The 19809-nt window shown below is 39.2% G+C and overlaps 1 protein-coding gene and 1 pseudogene across 8 annotated transcripts in view; one reads left to right on the top strand and one right to left on the bottom strand.

The window, feature by feature from the left end:
* The window catches only part of ITGB6 (integrin subunit beta 6), a 132391-nt gene extending 113730 nt beyond the window's left edge, over positions 1-18661 (top strand). For all 8 annotated transcript variants that reach the window (XM_053215148.1, XM_053215149.1, XM_015082903.3 and 5 more), the window contains 3 exons: positions 1348-1467; positions 7029-7195; positions 16286-18661. In XM_053215148.1, the coding sequence (XP_053071123.1) occupies positions 1348-1467; positions 7029-7195; positions 16286-16384 (386 nt within the window). In that variant the 3' untranslated portion in view covers positions 16385-18661. The remainder of the gene's footprint in view (positions 1-1347; positions 1468-7028; positions 7196-16285) is intronic.
* On the bottom strand, positions 9874-14869 carry LOC106984731 (oxysterol-binding protein-related protein 9-like; annotated as a pseudogene).
* Positions 18662-19809: the final 1148 nt, after the last annotated feature.

Raw genomic sequence — 19809 nt, 5'->3', positions numbered from 1 at the left:
AGATGCTTCTAATGGATTCAAAAGCAATTTTTTCACTTAAATTTATCATCTGAAATCTTATTAATAATGGTAAATGTTTTACTCATTCCTTTTTTTATAGATAATATGAGCATTCTTCTTATAGACCCTGACGTGAGGTTTTTATCTTATAAATTAAATGCAAAACCAACTTAATATCTTCCTTTCTGTGGCTACAGCATTGTTGAACAAAAAATAGCATATTATTTACTTTGTTAGAATCAGAGGAACACATGTAGATTCTGTTTTGTTAAAGCTCATGTTTAAGCTAATGGGAAAAGTTATAGATCTAGCAAGAGTATGTCTAAGGTTATCTGAGACTGTCCCAGTTTCAATATTCTGACTCACTGTGTCATCATACACTAATATTGGATCATATGTCAAAATTTTAGGTTAAAAGAAAACATTTGTTCCATTTACAGGTTTCTGAAAAAAGTTTTTGTATCATTTGTATCAAAAACAATATCATTACAAAGTCTCCAACTTAGAAGATAGGAGAATTTTAAGCAAGATTTTTTTTTTAATTTGGAAAATGCTACATAATTTTGGCATAGATACCAAACCTCTAAAACTTCTGATAAATAGTACTAACATCTTGGATTGACCATTTTACTATATTTTCAGTTTCTGTATGACATTCATTTTCTGCCTCTTGAATAAGCTCAATAAGAGTTTATTTGAAAAAGATTTGAAGAAAACTGGATTACGTTTGTTTTTTAAACTAAAAAAGGGGGTTATACTGAATAGTAGGCAAACTGTCAACTGGGTTCCTTTTAATCTGGGGTTTACTTTCATCCTACTAGTCCCTGAGCACATAAAACTTCAATGGCCATTTCCTGATATTAATGTATATTTACTGTTGTGACAATACATGACCATCAACTTGACTGTGGGAAAGGCCCCCTTAGAAGTATCAGTATCAGTTTGGGCTGTGCAGTCTTTTTCTGAAATGTAATCTAGGCTTCCTCCCAGATGCTTCCAGCCAAGAGGAACATACAGCCCTCTCAATGCCACAATCAAGGCCATTCTATTCCCAAAACATCTAGGCATACCTGCCTTCAAGTACTTTCACTCTATTGAAATCCTGCTCCCATTAGTTTGATAAGTGCATTTGATGGTCAGTACTGATTGACCACACCTGGAACTGTTCTTCTGGAACATGAGTAGAAACTAAAACCTCAGTGGTGGGAAAAATCCTATGTCCTTTTGATTCCTATTCTGCAATGTCAAAAATTCCTATTTGCATATTAAAACTCAATGCCACTTTGCTTTAAAAATAATCTTTTTTGGAATCTCCTTTAATCTAATGAATGACTCCTTTATCTGCAGATTTTTCAAAGGATAGTTCTGTTCCCTGTTCTCTGCAAGGAGAAAATGAATGTCTTATTACATTCCTAATAACTACAGACAATGAAGGGAAAACCATCATTCACAGCATCAATGAGAAAGGTGGGTGGCATGCCTTCTATTGTCAATGGTAAGTGATACTACGTGGGGGAGGAGGAAACAACCAGAAAGACACTTGGGGTAGCTTTCCACGAAAGGCATTTCCAGAATTTTGATGGAGTGCTTCTACTTTCCCAGGGATTGAAATATACCTGTTGAGAGGTTTGATATGGTCCAATGTCTTACTTAGACCCCAAAACATGATGAGCGCATTTGTACCAACCATCATCTCCCCAAAAGCTGGCTGAGGGTTTGTAGAAAGATGGACTGACTGAATGCAATGTAAGCAAAAGGTATATCTTTAAGAAAGGCTAACAGGGAGGAGCATAATACTCTAAAAGGATGAGATTTGCATCAGGCAAACCTTGGTTCAAATCCTGCTCTAACCACTTAATAGCTGCTTGACATTCTGGAAGATACTTGCCTCTGAGTCTCCTCATCTGTAAAATGGGAAAAATAATAGTACCATCTTCTAAGGGTTGACTCAAAGATTAAATGGAATAATGCATATAAAACATGTGCCAATTCATAACCTACAACAATGGGTCACTGAGCCAGAAAAGACATGAAACATCAAATGAAGAAGAAAGTGATCCACAAAGGAAGTCAGGGTCCTTAGCTTCTTAGGTTTTCAACACACCAGCTCATGGAGTTTGCTTAGGACCTGGGAAGCTCTCAAGTAAAAATCTCGAAAATCTCAGAGAGAAGTTTATATTGGGTAGAAAATAGTGGAAAAGATACTTTTGTCCAGAAGTTTTAAATTTTAGTGAGTATCAGACTCACCTGGGGAGCTTGCTAAACGGCCTGCATCCTGAGTCAGCAGGTGTGATGTGTGTCCCAGGACTCTGCATTTTAACACTACTCTGCTACAGATGGCTTCCAGACCTCCCTGCCTGCATTCTTAGATATTCACAAGTGCCTCACCTTTTCTGTCTTCAATTAATGACGTGTTCCTAAATCTTTCTGGCAGAAATGACACCTGCATTAAATCAGATCGCTCCAGCTCTTGTCAGCAACCTCTTCCTCCTCCTACCCCCAAAAGCGTGGAGCCTAAGTTTTGCCCCAGACAACAGCAGCAAGGGAAGGCTAGCAGGCAGATGTATTTTGTTGTGTGTGCTTGCTTATCAGTGTGTCAACAAAATAGTAACTCCTAAATTTGAAACCAAGGATATCAAACTGCCATCACTAAAGTGTGTAAAAACGAAAGCAATACCAATGTAACCAAAAAGTAAGTTCAAGATACTATAAACCAACCAAGAAAACATGATTAGAAAAATATCACAGTATAGTATTAGGGGTCAAGGGGAGGCAGAAGTCAGCACAATACAAGATACAAGAGTATGATTGTGACCTTGGCCTTGAAGCTCAGGTGGGCAGAGTGCACCTGGAGACTTGCTCTTGAAAATCTATGAATCAACTTCTTTGAAATGCATATATAAAATGCTTTGTAGAGGCCATTAGTTAATGAAATTTAAGGTGAATCCTGCTGCACAAAGAAGAATTACTTAGTACAAAAAACCTGGCTCCTCATTATGTGTTTTATAAAGCCAGATTTGTGAACTACATCCCCCCAACCCTCTACTTGTAACCATGGCAGTGGCTTTAGCAAGTTCTCGTGAAATATAATATTGATTCCATTGGAAAAATGAGTTTTAAGCAACAAAAATGAACTTCCAGAATTGTCTTTAATTCAGGAACTTTTGTATCTGGTAGGTTTGATTTTTATTTTGAGTGTGTGTGTGTGTGTGAGTGGGAGAGAGAGAGAGAGAGAGAGAGAGAGAGAGAGAGAAACATGCCTTTGGCTGACAAATGCCCCCTCATTACTGAACCATTGGGTTTGTGTGTGTGTGTGTCTGTGTGTGTGCTTCCACACAATCTGAGTGGCACATAAACATGACGTCCTTCTGAAAGCACTCAGACTCCCTGATGACTTTTTATTAAGGCTTTTTATTCTCCCTATGCTTTTGTAGTAGCGAAAAGTGAGGGGAAAATTACCTCCCTGAGGCTTAACAGAAGTCACCTGACAGCTGCAAAGATGCTTCTCCCTGGCAAGATTCATGTTCCTAGGTAGGCCCCGAGCTTCCAGGGGCCCTGAGGGCAGAGTCTGCCCTGGAATCTGCAGGCCCTTCTCACAGCTATAAGACCAGAGAATCCCATGGCGGGGGATCAGAGGCAAGGATAGAAAGGAGGAAGTGGATGCTAAGGATTCCCACAGTCCTACAAACAGATTTAAATAGAAACCAAGTGAACAGTCAGTATCAGGGTGTGTGTGGATGTAGGGACAGCTTTGCTCATCTTTTTTCTTCCATCTGGAAAAACTTTCAGAGGATAAGAGCCAGTCAAGAAATGACATTTGAGGGACACCCGGGTGGCTCAGTCGGTTAAGCGTCCGACTTCGGCACGTCATGTTCTTGAGGTCTGTGAGTTCGAGCCCACATCGGGTTCTGTGCTGACAGCTCAGAGCCTGGAACCTGCTTCGGATTCTGTGTCTCCCCTCTCTCTCTGCCCCTGCCCTGCTCATGCTCATGCTCTGTCTCTCTCTCCTTCAAAAATAAATAAATACGCAAAAAAAAAAAAAAAAAAAGAAATGATATTCAGGAGCCTTCCTGGCAGGGATGTGGATGTGGATTTTACACCCACAGGTTCCAACATGGAGGATCCAGGTCCTTGAAGTCTTGAGAATAGAAAAGGAGGAAGAATGTATTTGCATTTTTAAGAATAGGAATAACAATAACAGTAATAGCTCTCATTTATTGAGCCCATACTAATGCCTTATGCCAGGTATTGTTCTATATGTTTTACATGCATTAATTCTTTTAGCCCCCTCATATAACAACCATATAAAGCAAGTATTGCTATAATTTCCATTTTACAGATAAGGAAATTGAAGCAGAAAAGTTTAAAAATGTGTTAGGTCTTGCAGCAATTAAGTACCAGTGCTGGTTAGGGAATTCTGGCTGGCTGGCTTAGAGCCCAGGCTCCTAACTCCTGTGCGATACTGCCTCCCACTGGCTGTACGATCATAATAAATACCTGACTCCCAAAAATATGTTACATCAGCATCAATAGAAAGGTCATGCAAACCACACATGTAATTTAAAATTTTCTAGTAACTGCACCAAAGAGTCAAAATCTGGTGCAATGAATTTTAATCATATGTTTTATTTAATCCATATCCGAAATATTGTCATTTAGCAATACCCAAACTATTGACATGCTTTATTTTTTTCCAAACTAAGTCTTCACAATCAGTGTGTATTGTATACTTACCACACCACCTAATTCAGAAAAGTCATGTTTCCATGCTCGGTTAGCATGTGACAGAGCTAAAAGTTTGGACCTTAGAATTAGGTGGCAGTGGCCAGGACTCGACAGGCAATACTGCACACCGTGGTGGAGATGGCCCTCTTTTCCCACCTAGAAATATGTCTTCAGTCTGAGAATTTCAGGAAAAAACTAAAGAGAAAATATACAGTGGAGATTTCTATTGTGTGATACCTGCCCTGGTACTTGGGCCGAAATCTTTTCTTGAGAAATGTATAATTTCTCAAGGTATAATGTATTCTCAATGTATAAATGTATAATGACTCTAAGTTCTTAAAAAATTGTCTCTGCCAAGCTGTGCCTGTTCCTCCTTTATTTATTCTCTACTGGAGAGCCCTCCTAATTCACATTCTGGTGGCAGGGTCCTAGTAAGCTTCATCTTGCTTTCGGCAAGAACATGCTATGATGCCCCATCCCAAACATTTCATTGTCAAAGATGCAGCTAGTGTATATTCTCACTGACACACGCCTCCCACTTTCTTTGCAGGAGTGTTGCTAACCTCTTAGAAGCAGCCACGGTTCATCTGCTGTGCTAGAAACAGTCTTTAGATCTTCATACTGGAGTCGCTATTTCATTAGCTCCTTTACTTATTTCTGCATAATCTCCTTACATGGTTTTTTTGTCCAAAGAACAAAAGTGTCTGAGGCCAAGCATCATGCTGTTGTAGGGTCATTAGTCCTGCTCAAATTCAGATCAGTTATAGATCCTTACCTTGAAAGCAGCATCACTCATCCCATGTGTATAACTCTCCTGATTAAATATCTAAAAGCAATAAGAGTTAGGCTAAACTAAGCATGATTCATTTCCTCCCCAGATACCACAGATTTGCCTCACTTCTTGCAGAGGGAGGCAGATATTTAATGATAATTTTTATGTGGGATTTTTTTTCCTTGTGAAAGCAAGGGGAGAGCTTAATTATAATGTTTCATTAAGAAATGTATCATCTCTCAGGCATATTGCAAGAATTATTAGTCATTCTGCTGTCAATGAGGGAAGGCACTGTGTAATTGTGAAATTATATTAATATCATCAATAGAGTCAAAATAACATTTCATAGAATGTTCAAGTTGAAAGGACTATACAGAAACTTTAGTTTCCCAAACTTCCCTGAAGATAAGAATCACTTGGGACACTGCTAATAATAAAAAGTCTGTGGCTCCATCTAAGACCCACTGAATCAGAATCTCTGGGCTCTAGGAAGCAGTGGATTTATTTATTTATTTATTTATTTATTTATTATAAAATTTTAAACATTTTTATTTATTTTTGAGAGACAGAGAGGCACAGAGGGTGAGCCAGGGAGGGGCAGAGAGAGAAGGAGACACAGAATCCGAAGCAGGCTCCAGGCTCTGAGCTGTCAGCACAGAGCCCGAAGCAGGACTCCAGCCCACCAACTCTGAGATCATAACCTGAGCCAAAGTCAGACGTTTAACCAACTGAGCCACCCAGGCTCCCCACTGGAAGCTGTGGGTTTAATAAGCATAAGCACCTGAGCTCAACCTTATCCTCAGGGAAGTTAAGGGAACACTGAAGTCCTACACCTTTGTTTGATGGATGAAGGTCCTGGAACTCAGAGAGATCGATGGACTTGATGGATTTCAGAGAGCTACATCAGATGGGAATTGAAACCACCTCCCCTGACCCCAGTCCAGGAACTTTCTAGGACACCAGAGCACTACATTAGTATTAAAATAAAACAAATAGCCATCATTGTCTTCAATTAAAAAAAGAAGCAGCGGCAAGTAGTAAACTTCTCAGGGGGTGGGTTTTATATAATTCTGAATATAATCTCCTAGACAGTTTATGTTTCAAGGAAATCCATAAAAAAGTAATATCACGTGTTTGTGTGTGAATGTGTACACACATACACATTTCATTTCTATTCTATCATGTATCCAGAAGAGACCATTTTTAGGAATTAAACTATAGTCTTTTTCATGGTCCTTTACATGTTCTGTGTGTATGAACCTCATTCTTGGATTCTAACTCTTTTTGAGTCAGCCATTCAAGTATATATCCATTTGCTTTAAATAACAAAACTTTATCTTTTGTTCTACTTCATAGGAATAGGGCTATCTTTCAACAAGTAACTCATTTTTTTTTAATTCATCAAAACAAAACTTGTTACAATTTTCCCTCTACTGGAGAAAAAATACAGTTGGACATTTTAACGAGAAATCTTTTCTCTGCCTCACAAGATTATACCATCTTCTTAATATAATTTTCTTTGTTTCCACAGACTGTCCAAAGCCCCCAAACATTCCCATGATCATGTTGGGGGTTTCACTGGCTATTCTTCTCATTGGGGTTGTCCTCCTGTGCATTTGGAAGCTGTTGGTGTCATTTCATGATCGTAAAGAAGTTGCCAAATTTGAAGCAGAACGGTCAAAGGCCAAGTGGCAAACGGTATGTAAACACTTGGGTGCTATCCCTTGTCTCCTGGAGAAAGTGACTCATGGAAGAGATGGGTGTCAGCTTTCTTCTGCTCTAAAAGAGAGTGATTTCACTGGTTCTTTCCCTACCCCTCTCACCATGTCCCTAACAGCTTTGATTTGTTGAGGACAAAGGAACCCAGATAGCTATTTGGGACCCAAATAACGCTCATAGCATACATTTGTCTCTCAGTGCAGTAGGGATTTCCCCCACTCTGAAGAGTCTCCTGAAACTCCTTATATACTGTTTAGGGACATAAAGGAGATACATTTAATCATTACCACCAGGAGGATCATTCAGGCCCCTCTTGATAAAGCATAGGTGCTGTATCTAAACACTTCCATAGATCAGTTGTGTTATAGCCAACAGAATAATGTTTGTGAGTAGTATTACAGTTCATGCCAATTTCCATAGAAATACTCATTATTTATAATAGGTTACAATGCCAAGTTGAGAAGACCTTTTAAATATCATTCAGGTAGTTCTTCTCAATAACAAATTTTAAACAGCTACCTGAAAAATACCTAAAAAGTGTCAACCTTTAAGTACGTATACTCAATAGATATAATTTATGTGTCTCCCCTTCACAGTAGACAAACACAAAACAGGACTCCAATTTTCTGTGTTTCTTTTCCACAGGAGAGATAATTACATTTCTAGAGGGCCATAGAAACAATTTCATGGCTTTAATTTCATCTTTCTATTTCTAATGGTGTGCCAGCTATCTAATAGCAATTATCTTACATTGCTGATTCTAAAAACAGTGATTTCACTGCAGAAAATACAGGCAAACACAATGCTCTTTTGTGTTCATATGCCCCAATAAGTTGATATTAACATTTTTTTTCCTCTAATTATATAGTGATATCCTCAATTCTTAAAGCAAATGGAATTTCTGTTTTGGATAAATTTATCTTGATAAAGCATGTTTATATATCATGCAATTATTTTGAAGTAACGCTAAGATACAGTGCAGGACAATGGACAACAAAAATATTCAGCTACTTCATCTTCCTATTAAAAATGCCTTTAGACACAACAACCATATTCAATGCATGGATCTTGTTTCGATCCCGATTTGAACAGTCTGACTGTAAAAATACATTTCTTGGACACCTGGAAGGAGGATAATATAGACTGGATATTAGAATGATAGCAAGGAATTATGATTAATTTGACTAGGTAAGATAATGGCATGATAACTTTGCTAGAAAATATCCACATTTTGAAGTGAAAGGAAATGAAGATTAGGTTTACTCTGAAATAATTCAGCCAAAAGAGAGAAGGGGATAGTGGGGCACCTGGGTGGCTCTGTTGGTTGAGCGTCTGGCTCTTGATTTCAGCTCAGATCATGATCTCACAGTTTGTGGAGCGAACTCCCTGTCAGGCTTGTGCTGACAGCATGGAGCCTGCTTGGGATTCAGTCTCTCTGTCACTCACTCTCTCTCTCAAAATAAATAAATAAACTTAAAAAATTTTTTCATGTTAAGAGAGAAGGGAATAGTGAAGCAAGTGTGGCAAAATCTTGATCATTGTTGAATCTGGGTGATGGGTCTATAGAGGTTTGTTATACAGCTTTCCTCTTTTGTGTATGTATGAATTATTCATAATTAAATAAAATGCTTTAGGAGAGTAAATTTGGATTTGCAATGAGGATACAATTTATCCATCCCTAACAAGGTAAAATGTAACCTGCTAGATTAGTCTGGTGACTTAGTATTATGAGGCTAAAGTTGAGGGCAGTTAACTTCATCTAATCCCCTGGCCGTGGGTGTTTATAACTCTCATCAACTGTCAAGCAAATGCCTGACAATGGTCAAAAGGACAATCAGACAGGGGCGCCTGGGTGACTTAATCGGCTAAGTGTCCAACTTCGGCTCAGGTCATGATCTCACAGTTTGTGAGTTCGAGCCCTGCGCGCAGGCTCTGTGCTGACAGCCTGGAGCCTGCTTTGGATTCTGTGTCTCCCTCTCGCTTTGTCCCTCCCCCACTTGTGCGCGCGCGCTCTCTCTCTCTCTCTCAAAAATAAATAAACATTAAAAAAAAAATTTTTAAAAAGGGCAATCAGGCAAAAGAATATGATTAAGTTGACACAAAAAAAAACCAAATAGCAGTAGTTGGTTGAACACCACCACCCTGTGAAGTAGTCTAGATAATCCCATTTTGAACGTAAGGAAATGGATGCTCAGAGAAGTTAAGGGACTTCCCAAACTTCTTTTTTTTTTAACTGGAAAAATTACTTTATGAAGCCTTAAGAAGCACTGAGTATAATTAAATATAGTCCAGCATTAGATACAATTTAATAATAGTCTAATTCCTATTAATAGTCCAATTCCAAAAAAAAGTTTTTATAGGTGAGGCCATGACATTTCCTAACACTTGATTTTAATGCATTGCACTAATTTTCTAAAACAACTCAGAAGAATCAATATTTATAGTAGATGGAGTATTTATGAAAAATCTGGCATCAGGTATATATTTATATATGTGTTACATATATATATATATATATATGTATATATATATATATATATATATATATATATATATATGTAGAAGCCAAAATTATATGAAATATGAAACAGCCAAACTGGTATGTAAGGTTTAAGACTGGGATTCATAAATGCTTTTCAAAGCATGGGGTTTGGGGAAAAAGCAGACATCTTATTTTCAAAACCTGAAGTTTTTCTCAGGACTGAAGTCATAATTGTAACTGCCACAGAAAAGGAAAAAAAGGGAAGTTTCCTTGCTTTAATTGTTCATCTGCATCAGAAAGTCCAGTATCCCTGAGATAGGAACCACTGCAATAAGAAGGGAGTGAATAGGTTCTCCCAAAGGAATATTGGTGCTTAATTATGCCTATTGCCCTGGTCATCAGGTGTAAACATTGCATTTCCCAACCTAATGCTTTGCAGCACCAAGACTTTTCAGTAATGGTTCATCGTAAACCCAACATTCTCCATCTTCATGAAATAACCTTGTCTCCCACTGAATTTCCTTCTCTTTCCTTTCCTGGGCTTCTGCTCTTCGTCTTTCTCCAAGTCTATGCTTGTCTTCAGTTGCCGCATCAATGTCTCTGATTTTTAAGTTGAAAGTGACATCTTTCCAAAGGCAGTGGGATTCATACTCATTCTGATCTTCTAACTTCCTCACTTTCTTCTTAATTATAGGCAACTTGCTGGTATCTATAAACACTGCATTTTCCCCTGTTGCATATTTTGCATACATTACACCATTCCGTTCCCTTTCAATTGAGCAAAAAGATTTCCTGTCATTTGGAGAACTACAAAATCTCAGCAGTAATTCTGTGCTTCTTGCCCCACAGAAAGGTTTAGTGGGGCATAGACGATATTTGCACTATAGCCAGTTTTGGAACAATTGATATTGCATTCTCTGCCTAGTTCCACCCAGGGCACTGTGAGGACAGACCTTCCATAACCATTGGGGAATGTGAGAATGTAATGTTCGTCATAATCTAGACATGAGACACAGCCCTGCCCTATGTTGTGCACCCCAATCGACATCCCAAGGAATTTTGATTTGGTCCAGATACGAGCATTGAATTGTATCTTTTTGTTAAAATGCTCAGCATAAAAAGCTGAAATGGGTGGATGATGGGAAACCTGCTCAGCCATGAATGTCACAGTTTTTGGAAACCCAGGGAACTGGTCCTTCTGAAACTAGCTCTGGGTTCTCTTCAGTATCATTTGGTAATGTCCAATGACACTGAAAGATTTCACCCAAAGTAGGGTTGTATGGCTTTTTGGCAACCAATCCTTTCCTTCCTGTGTGAAAGGCTGAGAGGTACCATTTCACAACCTGAACCATTCGATCTCTGGCATCCTTCTGGTCACTAATGCTCACAAACAGGTCCGGATGTGCAAAAAAGTCTGCATACATTTCTAACAGAGATCTTCTTTCAAGAATAATGTTGGAAGAACTACCTTAGTAAGATCCATTCCAAGCCTAACCTGTGACAAGAGATGCATGACAACGCTCTTGTGCTCTTCCATGGACCTTGCCTCCCCTTCATCATCTCCTCATGTGAATCAAAGAGGTCAGCATCGCTTGTTCCATTGGACATGGAAGAATTAAGTGACTCTGTGGTATTAGGGCACTTGCGACTATTTCCTGAGCTGCTGTGTGTCAAGACAGAGGCAGATCCACAGGAATCTATTAAGTGCTTTGGGGATGAGCCACTTTGATGAAATTCATCAGCATCATAGAATTCATCTTTGCTGCTAGAATAAGAGAACTCAGGGACAGTATTTGGAGACAAGTTGACATAGCTTGGAGAAGTCAAACTGCTACTAGGAGGTGAGTGCCCACTGCCTGTACTATTTGGTGTTGGAGTCTGATGATGTCCCAAGGTAGCTACTACAGGTCACACTGGTAGGGAAGATGGATGCTGCCCTGACTTACACAACTGAGCAGGTTCTGGAGGTAAGACAGTCTGAGTAGGCATTGTTTTGATTGCAGGTTCCAAGGGACTAGGTTGATATATTGCATCTACAGGATTAATAGTACTTTTAGCAATCTGCAGCAACACAATGCAATGTTTAATTGATTTTACCATGCTATTTGTTGTTTCTTCAAGAGTTTCAATTTTCCTTCTCTGTTCATCATCTTTGCAGTTTTGAAGTTTATCATCAAAAAGCTTTAATTGTTCTATCAAGATTTGTAGGTAAGCATAGGCCTCTGTAAGTTTCTTATCAAAGTCTTGGACACTAGGAACAAATCCTGAATCCAAACCCCCAGAGGGCAGCAGAAAGGAGGCAGGGAGAGAGCGACATTCACACCCACGGCCCGGCCCAGACAGGCAGCAGGGACCCTGGGGACTCAGGAGTGTGGGCCGGCCCCTTTCCCAGACCCTCTGGGTCTACTCACTCCACAAGTGGCCAGCATGAAAGCCATTCACCAAAGCCCCCGCCCTCTGTGCCTCCAGAGGGGGGAACCAGGGGCTGCTTCCAAGCACCCCTTTTTTTCTCCCCCAGTCTGTATCCCCCAGAATGCAGTGAAGTCTGTCCACTCCAGACTTCCCAAACTTTTGATCCATGCTGGAGCTGAGATCCTAACTGCAGCCTTCTTCTAAGCACAGCCTTGACCCTCCTAGAAATAATAAGCAGGTGTTCTACAAACAAGCACTTGGGCAATTATGTGATGTGTATCTACTAACCAGCACATTTTAATGTTCTCATACAAAGGCATGAACACTGACAAATGATTAATATCTTTAAAATAACATTTTAATTAACAGTTAATTTCCCCAAAACATGCATTGTGTTCCCTCAGGGTGTAGAACATGACTGAAATTTAAATGCTGATTTTTACTGTTTCTTCATCTAAAATGGAACAAAAATATGCATTAAACAGATAAAATCATAAATGAAAAATATTATTCCCTTGTTAAACTGAGTTTCTTTGAATAACAAATGTTTGATGTTCTTGACTAGATAATAACTGGGTAATAATTATTCACTTGGATGCAAAAGAGGTTTAATTCAAATAATTCAATTCAAATTTCACTAATATATCCTATTGGGAAAAAAATGTTGCTCAGTGCATCCATTTTGGGGTCCTCAGTTTGATTCCACTTTTAATCTAAAAACCGTTTCTTCTTGAGAACTGATTTTGACTGGTCTTCAAACCCCAGGGGACCTCCAGAGTCAGTAGGGGTGGGTTGGATCTCCTGACCCATAGGCCTCCATTGGACTCTAAAGGTGACAGAGCTCAAGACAAAAAGAGCTCCGTTTCTTGCCTCTTGAAACATTTCATCATAGCCATAAAGAAAGGTTACCTTTTATTATACTTTTAAAAATAACCTCCCCATCCATATTCTTTATGAAAACACAAAGGGAGGATATTTAAATTCATCTTTGATTAGACATTTTTTTCTAGGATGACAAGTCATTAACTAGAGGCAAAAAATGTTCAGTCTGACATTTCTTGCAGTCATGGATTGATTTTGTACTGTGCTAAGCAAATCAGGTCTGCATTTGGCAGTTAGGCAATCATTAAGAGAGCTGTGGGTCATGACAAAGAGCTTTCTTATTACCACTTTTTCAAGCTCCAGAAATATGCCACTGCATTTACAGAATCCACAGCCGAAATTAGCACCCCCAGATTTCAGGGGAAATCAGCCTGGTCACCCCAGATCATTGTGGGGGAAACCCAACCTTGTCTAAACAGTGAAAGAATTCAGACCCACCTGAAATGGAGACCCAAGGCTGTGGCTTGGCTGGAAACCTGTAGGAGAGTTACCATCTGCATGGCCTAGAGGAGGCAGTACTACACATTGCCATCCTTTTTTCTACCAACAAAACCTGGTTTGAGCTTATTCTCCTGAGTTCTGATCGTCAGCTGAGGGCAGGAAACACAACTGCCTCCCAGCAATATGTACTTGCTCTTTCTACACCTTTCAACTCCCACCTTACCCTCTTACTATGGTGGGGTCTGCTTCAGCCATCATGCCCAGGACCTACAACTAGCTTTGCAAGAGACCCCCTGAATAAAGTTGCTTCAAAATACAGAATGAACACTGTAATCAAAATGAACATTCATCTAAATGTCTACAAAATAACATCATGCATTCAGTTCATTGTAACTTAAGTCACTTCCCTTATGGTGCAATAAATTATACTTAGTGTGGAATGTGGGTGCATTTTAATATGTTTGACATAGCATGGGATGAGGTTCACGAAAGAGTTCCTGGTCCTATGAAGATCTAAGCTGGCCCTGCTCACAGCCCATTTACTCTTTCAGAGTATTTTTTCTCTTCCCTAAGCCTTCCTCTTCCTCCAGAACTTGTCATCCCAACCTGTACTTATTTTTGCCATTTTTCCTCTTCGACTGAGTTCTTTATTTTTCTGTAACCAGCTTAAACTTAATAGCTTGTAGTCTTGAAAACTGAATAGAATTCATACATGATTTTTGTTTCCAAATGAGACTCCAACCGCACTTAAGACCATATTAGTGTGTCCTTCACTCTCCAAATTCCAAGTTCTTATGGCAGCAGGACTCAATAACGACAGGAGCATCCTCAGAATCATCCAGGCTGACTTCAGGAATAGAGAAGTATGGTGACCTGGACTTCATTCATCATCCACCATCAGAGAGCCTGTTTCCTATTTGCGCTTATGGCCGAGATAGCATCTCTTTCTGAAGGCACATGAACAAAGGTTACATGTTACTCAGTCAGAGGTCAGGTTACTGGCTCTGGGAGAAGTGGGTGCAGGTGTGATTCCTCCTCACAATAAAGACACTGTGGCAAATGCAAGGACAACAAGTGGAAGGCCCAGGAATGTTTTTCAATTTTATTTAGTTCTTCTGAGAACCGAGAGAAATGTCCTGGGAAAGCAAATGCAGCTGTTTTTGAAATCTATGTCTAGAACTTGCCACAATCTCTACAATATATAGGATAAGGAGACCAAAATATAAGATTTAGTAATTTGGAAGGTCATAGGTGATACCTAGACTTCATACACAAGCAGAAGTGGGCTTGGAAGTGTTGAATGTGAAAGCTCCAGGGGAAAGTATCTTTCTAACCCTCTCCAAAACTTAAAATTGAAGGAAATTCCAAATATGAAGAAGAGGTAGAGATAAGAACTAATAAGAGGTGGCATTTATTGAGCACTGAATGTGTGTCAGGGACTGTGCTAAAGTACACTTCATGAATGAGGTAAGCACTTTGGTAATCCCTCCAGTGGACGAGGACACCAAGACTCAGAATTGCTTAACTGAGGTCATGTGGTAGAGCTGGGTTTGAAACCAGGCTGTCTGACATCAAAGCCTGTGTGGTCAACCTTGGAAAGTGGGAGAGAAGAAACTGCAACTTACACAGACATCTTGTGCCTGCCTGGAACGATTCAACCAAAGGAGGGAAATTGGAGGATCAAGCTTGGTATTTCTTTAAACACTTACAGAGCCTGGCTTCTTCTGGTCCTGGTGATGGCACCTAGAAACACATCTACACCCTAAAGAGCACAACTGAATTATCCAGACATTGGCACAAATCCTCTGCGCTTCCCCAAAGGCAAAGCCCTCTTGCCCAACCTGCCTTGGGACCTGTACTCTGTCATGCGCCCAGTGTCCTACATGCCAGTCCCTGGTGACTCTCTGCTTCACACACTTCTCTAGGAAGCACATGCTACCTAATTCTTTCAGTCTCTAGAGCAGGTTTTCACTGTCCTAGGGATCTTTCCTTGCTTCTCCCAAGCAGCTAATTGTTTCTCCTGAATTTTTATCTCACGTTAGCAAGATTATCTGTGCCCTTGTGTGATGCCTCTCACCAGCAACACCTCTCTTAAAGGCAGATACTATGTCATTGTCTTTGCACGCTTCTACAAGTGCACTTTTCCCATTTTTTACTTTTTATTTCCTCTTGGGGCCACCTTATGGTTCATTCTATTCGTTCAGTAAATACTGAATGCCTGCTGTTGGTTAGGCACTGTTTTCAACTCTGGTAAAACAGCAGTGAACAAAACAGTCAAAGTCTTGTTTTCTATCCATAAATTAGTGTGTTTCCAAACAGGGTCAGATTTTTATGATACACATATGGCACTGGTTCTGCATATTAAAAAATTAAATGAACAGGAGGCGCGTGGGTGGCTCAGTCGGTTGGGCGGCTGACTTCAGCTCAGGTCATGATCTCACAGTCCGTGAGTTTGAGCCCCACATCAGGCTCTGTGCTGACAGCTCGGAGCCTGGAGCCTGCTTTGGATTCTGTGTCTCCCTCTCGCCTCTCTGCCCCTCCCTCTCTTGTGTGCGCGTGTGCGTGCTCTCTCTCTCTCTCTCAAAAATAAACATTAAAAAATTTTTTTAAATGAATAAAAATAAAAAATTAAATGAAGAAGTATAAATTTTAAAATGCTAAAATGATATATGAAATTACATAAGAATATATTGAATCTATGGAATTAATCAAAATTATTCAAATGGCTTCCAAGCTTGAGCCTGACTCTCTTCTTCTCATTTGTAATGTACAATGAAATTATTAAAGATATATTAAAACCATGTAATAATATGTACATACTTTCATTTGAACTTTTTTGTTGTTTTTTTCAGGGAACCAATCCACTGTATAGAGGTTCGACCAGTACCTTCAAAAACGTAACCTATAAACACAGGGAGAAACAAAAGATGGATCTTTCCACAGATGGATAGAACTACTTCATGCACAAAAAAAGTCTGCTTCACTGATATGAAATGTTAATGCACTATTTAATTTTTCTTTTTTGTTGCTTTAAAATGAGGTTGGTTTAAGATAATAATAGGTCATTTGGAGATCAGTCATTGTATGAAGGTTAGAGACTGTGTTGGCAGGTTCAAAATAATCAAGAAGAGAAATATCCTTAGCAAAGGGGTGACTTTGGGGATCACTGAGGAATACTAACTCTGTTGCATTAATGCCTCAAAAAATCATCAAAATGACACATGGGGGCCTGATTTGCATTTGAAAAATGTTTGAAATTAGAATCTCATTTGTTGCAGGAATATAGCTACCTGAAGTCTTTGTCTCAGCAAAGTCACAAAGTCCATATGCTCACATTAAATAATCACACTTGCGAATTAATTCTAAACTTTGAGTAAATCTGCCCTTTCCTAAAGGAGGATTCTTTTAAAAATCTATGAAAAATGAGATGCTGACTTTTACTTCAACTGAGAGGATGCAATTCTTCTAAAGATGCCCCAAATGTAATTAGTGTTAATAATTTCTGTGGATTTGCATGTATCTAAAAGTCAGGTACACAAACAAGTATTTTATTTGTTTTACAAATGAAGAAGAAATCTATAAATTAGAAAGTTACCGGTAAAAACAAAAATAGCTAGTCCATTATTTGGATTATTTTTAATTACCGGAAAATTTTCTATACTCAGGTTCCCTCCTGACCCCAAGTTTTCAAACTCTTACTTCTCCCATATTTTTCAATCCTTTTTACTTAATTTCATAGTCACCTAACCCCTGGAAATGCCATATGAAAGTTTTAATTTCTTGTTAAAAAACTACTGTAAACGATTAGGTAGTTTATTCAAAAAGAGCTCCAATAATGCAAAAGGGACATGGGTTAAAAATAGAACAAAATTTTAAATGGCTTTAAAGCAAACACATCAAGAGTACACAGTCTCTCATGAGTAATAGGCTTTCTATCTATATTTGTTCCTATTTACATAACCTAACTTGCACATTTCAGTTGCATATGGTAAATATGCATCTTATATCTACTTTAAAAAGTAAGATTTATGGAGCATCTGGGTGGCTCAGTCGGTTAAGCGTCTGACTTTGGCTCAGGTCATGATCTCGCAGTCTATGGGTTCAAGCCCTGCGTCAGGCTCTGTGCTGACAGCTCAGAGCCTGGAGCCTGCTTCCGATTCTGTGTCTCCCCCTCGCTGCCCCTCCCCAGGTTGTGCTCTCTCTCTCTCTCTCAAAAATAAATAAACATGAAAAAAACAATAAAATAAAAAATAAAAAGTAAGATTTTACTTGCAAAATAGATGTGGATAATTTGAGTTCCATAGGTTGATTGAAGAGATGGACGTTGTAGAATAGTATTTCCTATTAGTACTGCTTCACAAAGCGTTGTCCTCTTTTTTGATGTTCATAAGGAAACTAAGCCTCAGAGAGTGAGTAGAAGAACTGGTCCAGAATCTAGATCTTCCACTCCAAGATATTTTTTCTCTCCACAGTATGAGACAGACCCTTTTGCCCGTGAAATGATGGAAAGATTTTCTTAGTTAAGTGATCACTATCATTTGTTTGAAAATGTACTGAGACTAAAATAACATTTAAATGACTGGAGTACTGGAGTAGAGGTGAGGTCTTGTACTTTTGTGCAGTGTTTATTACCTTTGAGTAAATTGTAATGTGAAAACTTTTACTAGGTGAATAGTTCATTCTGTAATAGAAACTTCAAATGTATCCACGGAATTGGCACAGGTAATGTATGATAAGTTTCTTCAATTCACATTTGATCACTTGGATTTCTGGTTTCTAAGTAACTCAGGTTAATCAGACACTTGGGGAATACACAGCTATACTCAAAGAATTACTAAACAATCACCTTGGACACCTGAAGGACAGATGTACCCCCTCTGTTCCTGACTGAAGCCCAGGGTCTGGGGAAAACCTACAGCAACAAGGAAGTTGCAATAGTGATGAACCAACAGTAGTATTCACCTCTACCCGTGATATTTTTGTATAATTATAGGAATGGGACAGTAGAAAATATGAGTTTTCTTTGTGTGTATATTGGGGAAGGTAGAGAAGAATCTGCTATTTCTCTAAATACTGTTTTGACCCAAGGCTGGACCTTAAAAGGTCAAAACATTAACAGTAGTACTTCTGTTCACTGAAGAGTTATATTACATGAAGATAAATGGTTTTTTGTAAGTTGTATTGTATTTTGTGTTGACATAAATAAACGTGGTAATTTAAACAACGAACCTTAGATGGATGATAATTCCTTTTATTTACTTGACACAAAACACTCTTCTTGGATTTCTGGATCCCTGTGTGACCTGCTCTGACCACCTTGCTGATCTCATTCTGGGGCCAAGCAGAAGAGCTGAGAGAGGCAGTCACCAATGGCAAGAGACAGCAGGGAATGGGCTGCAGTTTGCTGCATGGTTATGATATCCACATCATAAGGTTTTTTAAAAAAAGAGTCTTGGATATTACCCTACATTTTGTAAAATCAGGATTAGTGTTATGGGCTGAGTTGTGGTCCCTCTCCTAAAACTTGTGCACTGAAGTCCTAACCCCCCAGTACTTCAGAATATGACTGTATTAGGAGATAAGGTCTTTAAAAAGGTAATTAAGGTAAAGTGAGCTCATTAGATTGGGTCCTAGTCCAATATGATTGGTGTCCTTATAAGAAGAGGAGATTAGGACACAGATGCACACAAAGGCACAACCATGTGATGACACAGGGAGAAGAAGTCCATCCACAAACCAAAGAGAAAGGCCTTGAAAGCAACCAACCCTGCCAACACTTTGCTCCGGGCCTTCTGGCCTCCAGAATTGTGAGAAAATGCATCTCTGTTGTTTGAGCCCTCCACTCCTGGTACTTTGTTATGGCAACCCTAGCAAACCAGTACAGTCAGATGATGCCGCTTTTCTGGGCATCCATTTGCTGGATTCCATGGGGCCATGCTCATTTTCCAAAGTTAAGCAGAGAGAAACCAATGCTTACAAACAGACCCAGCTTAGAAAAAGTCCTATTCTTGGGCTCTTTCCTCATAGAAGGGCAGAGAAATTCAAGTCAAAAGTACTTATACTCTGAAACACTTTATTACAGACAAAAGCTGGATATCTGAAAATCCGGAACCTGTTCACATTTTAGATAGCACTGAGGAAGTCCTTTTACTCCTCAGTTTTTCCAGCTGTAACATGGTGGCAATGCCTGTCTTCTTCCAACACCTACAGGATAGTGGATGCTCAATAAATTCATTCAGTCAGTATTATTTTTTTAATGTATATTTATTTTGACATAGAGAGTGGGGGAAGGGCAAAAAGAGGAGAGAGAGAGAGAGAGAGAGAGAGAGAGAGAGAGAGAGAGAGGGAATCCCAAGCAGGTTCTACACTGTCAGTG

Source organism: Acinonyx jubatus, chromosome C1 (genome assembly GCF_027475565.1).
Source record: "Acinonyx jubatus isolate Ajub_Pintada_27869175 chromosome C1, VMU_Ajub_asm_v1.0, whole genome shotgun sequence".
NCBI lineage: Eukaryota > Metazoa > Chordata > Mammalia > Carnivora > Felidae > Acinonyx > Acinonyx jubatus.
Note: the sequence above shows the minus strand (reverse complement) of the source record. Positions and strands in the feature narration are given on the sequence as shown.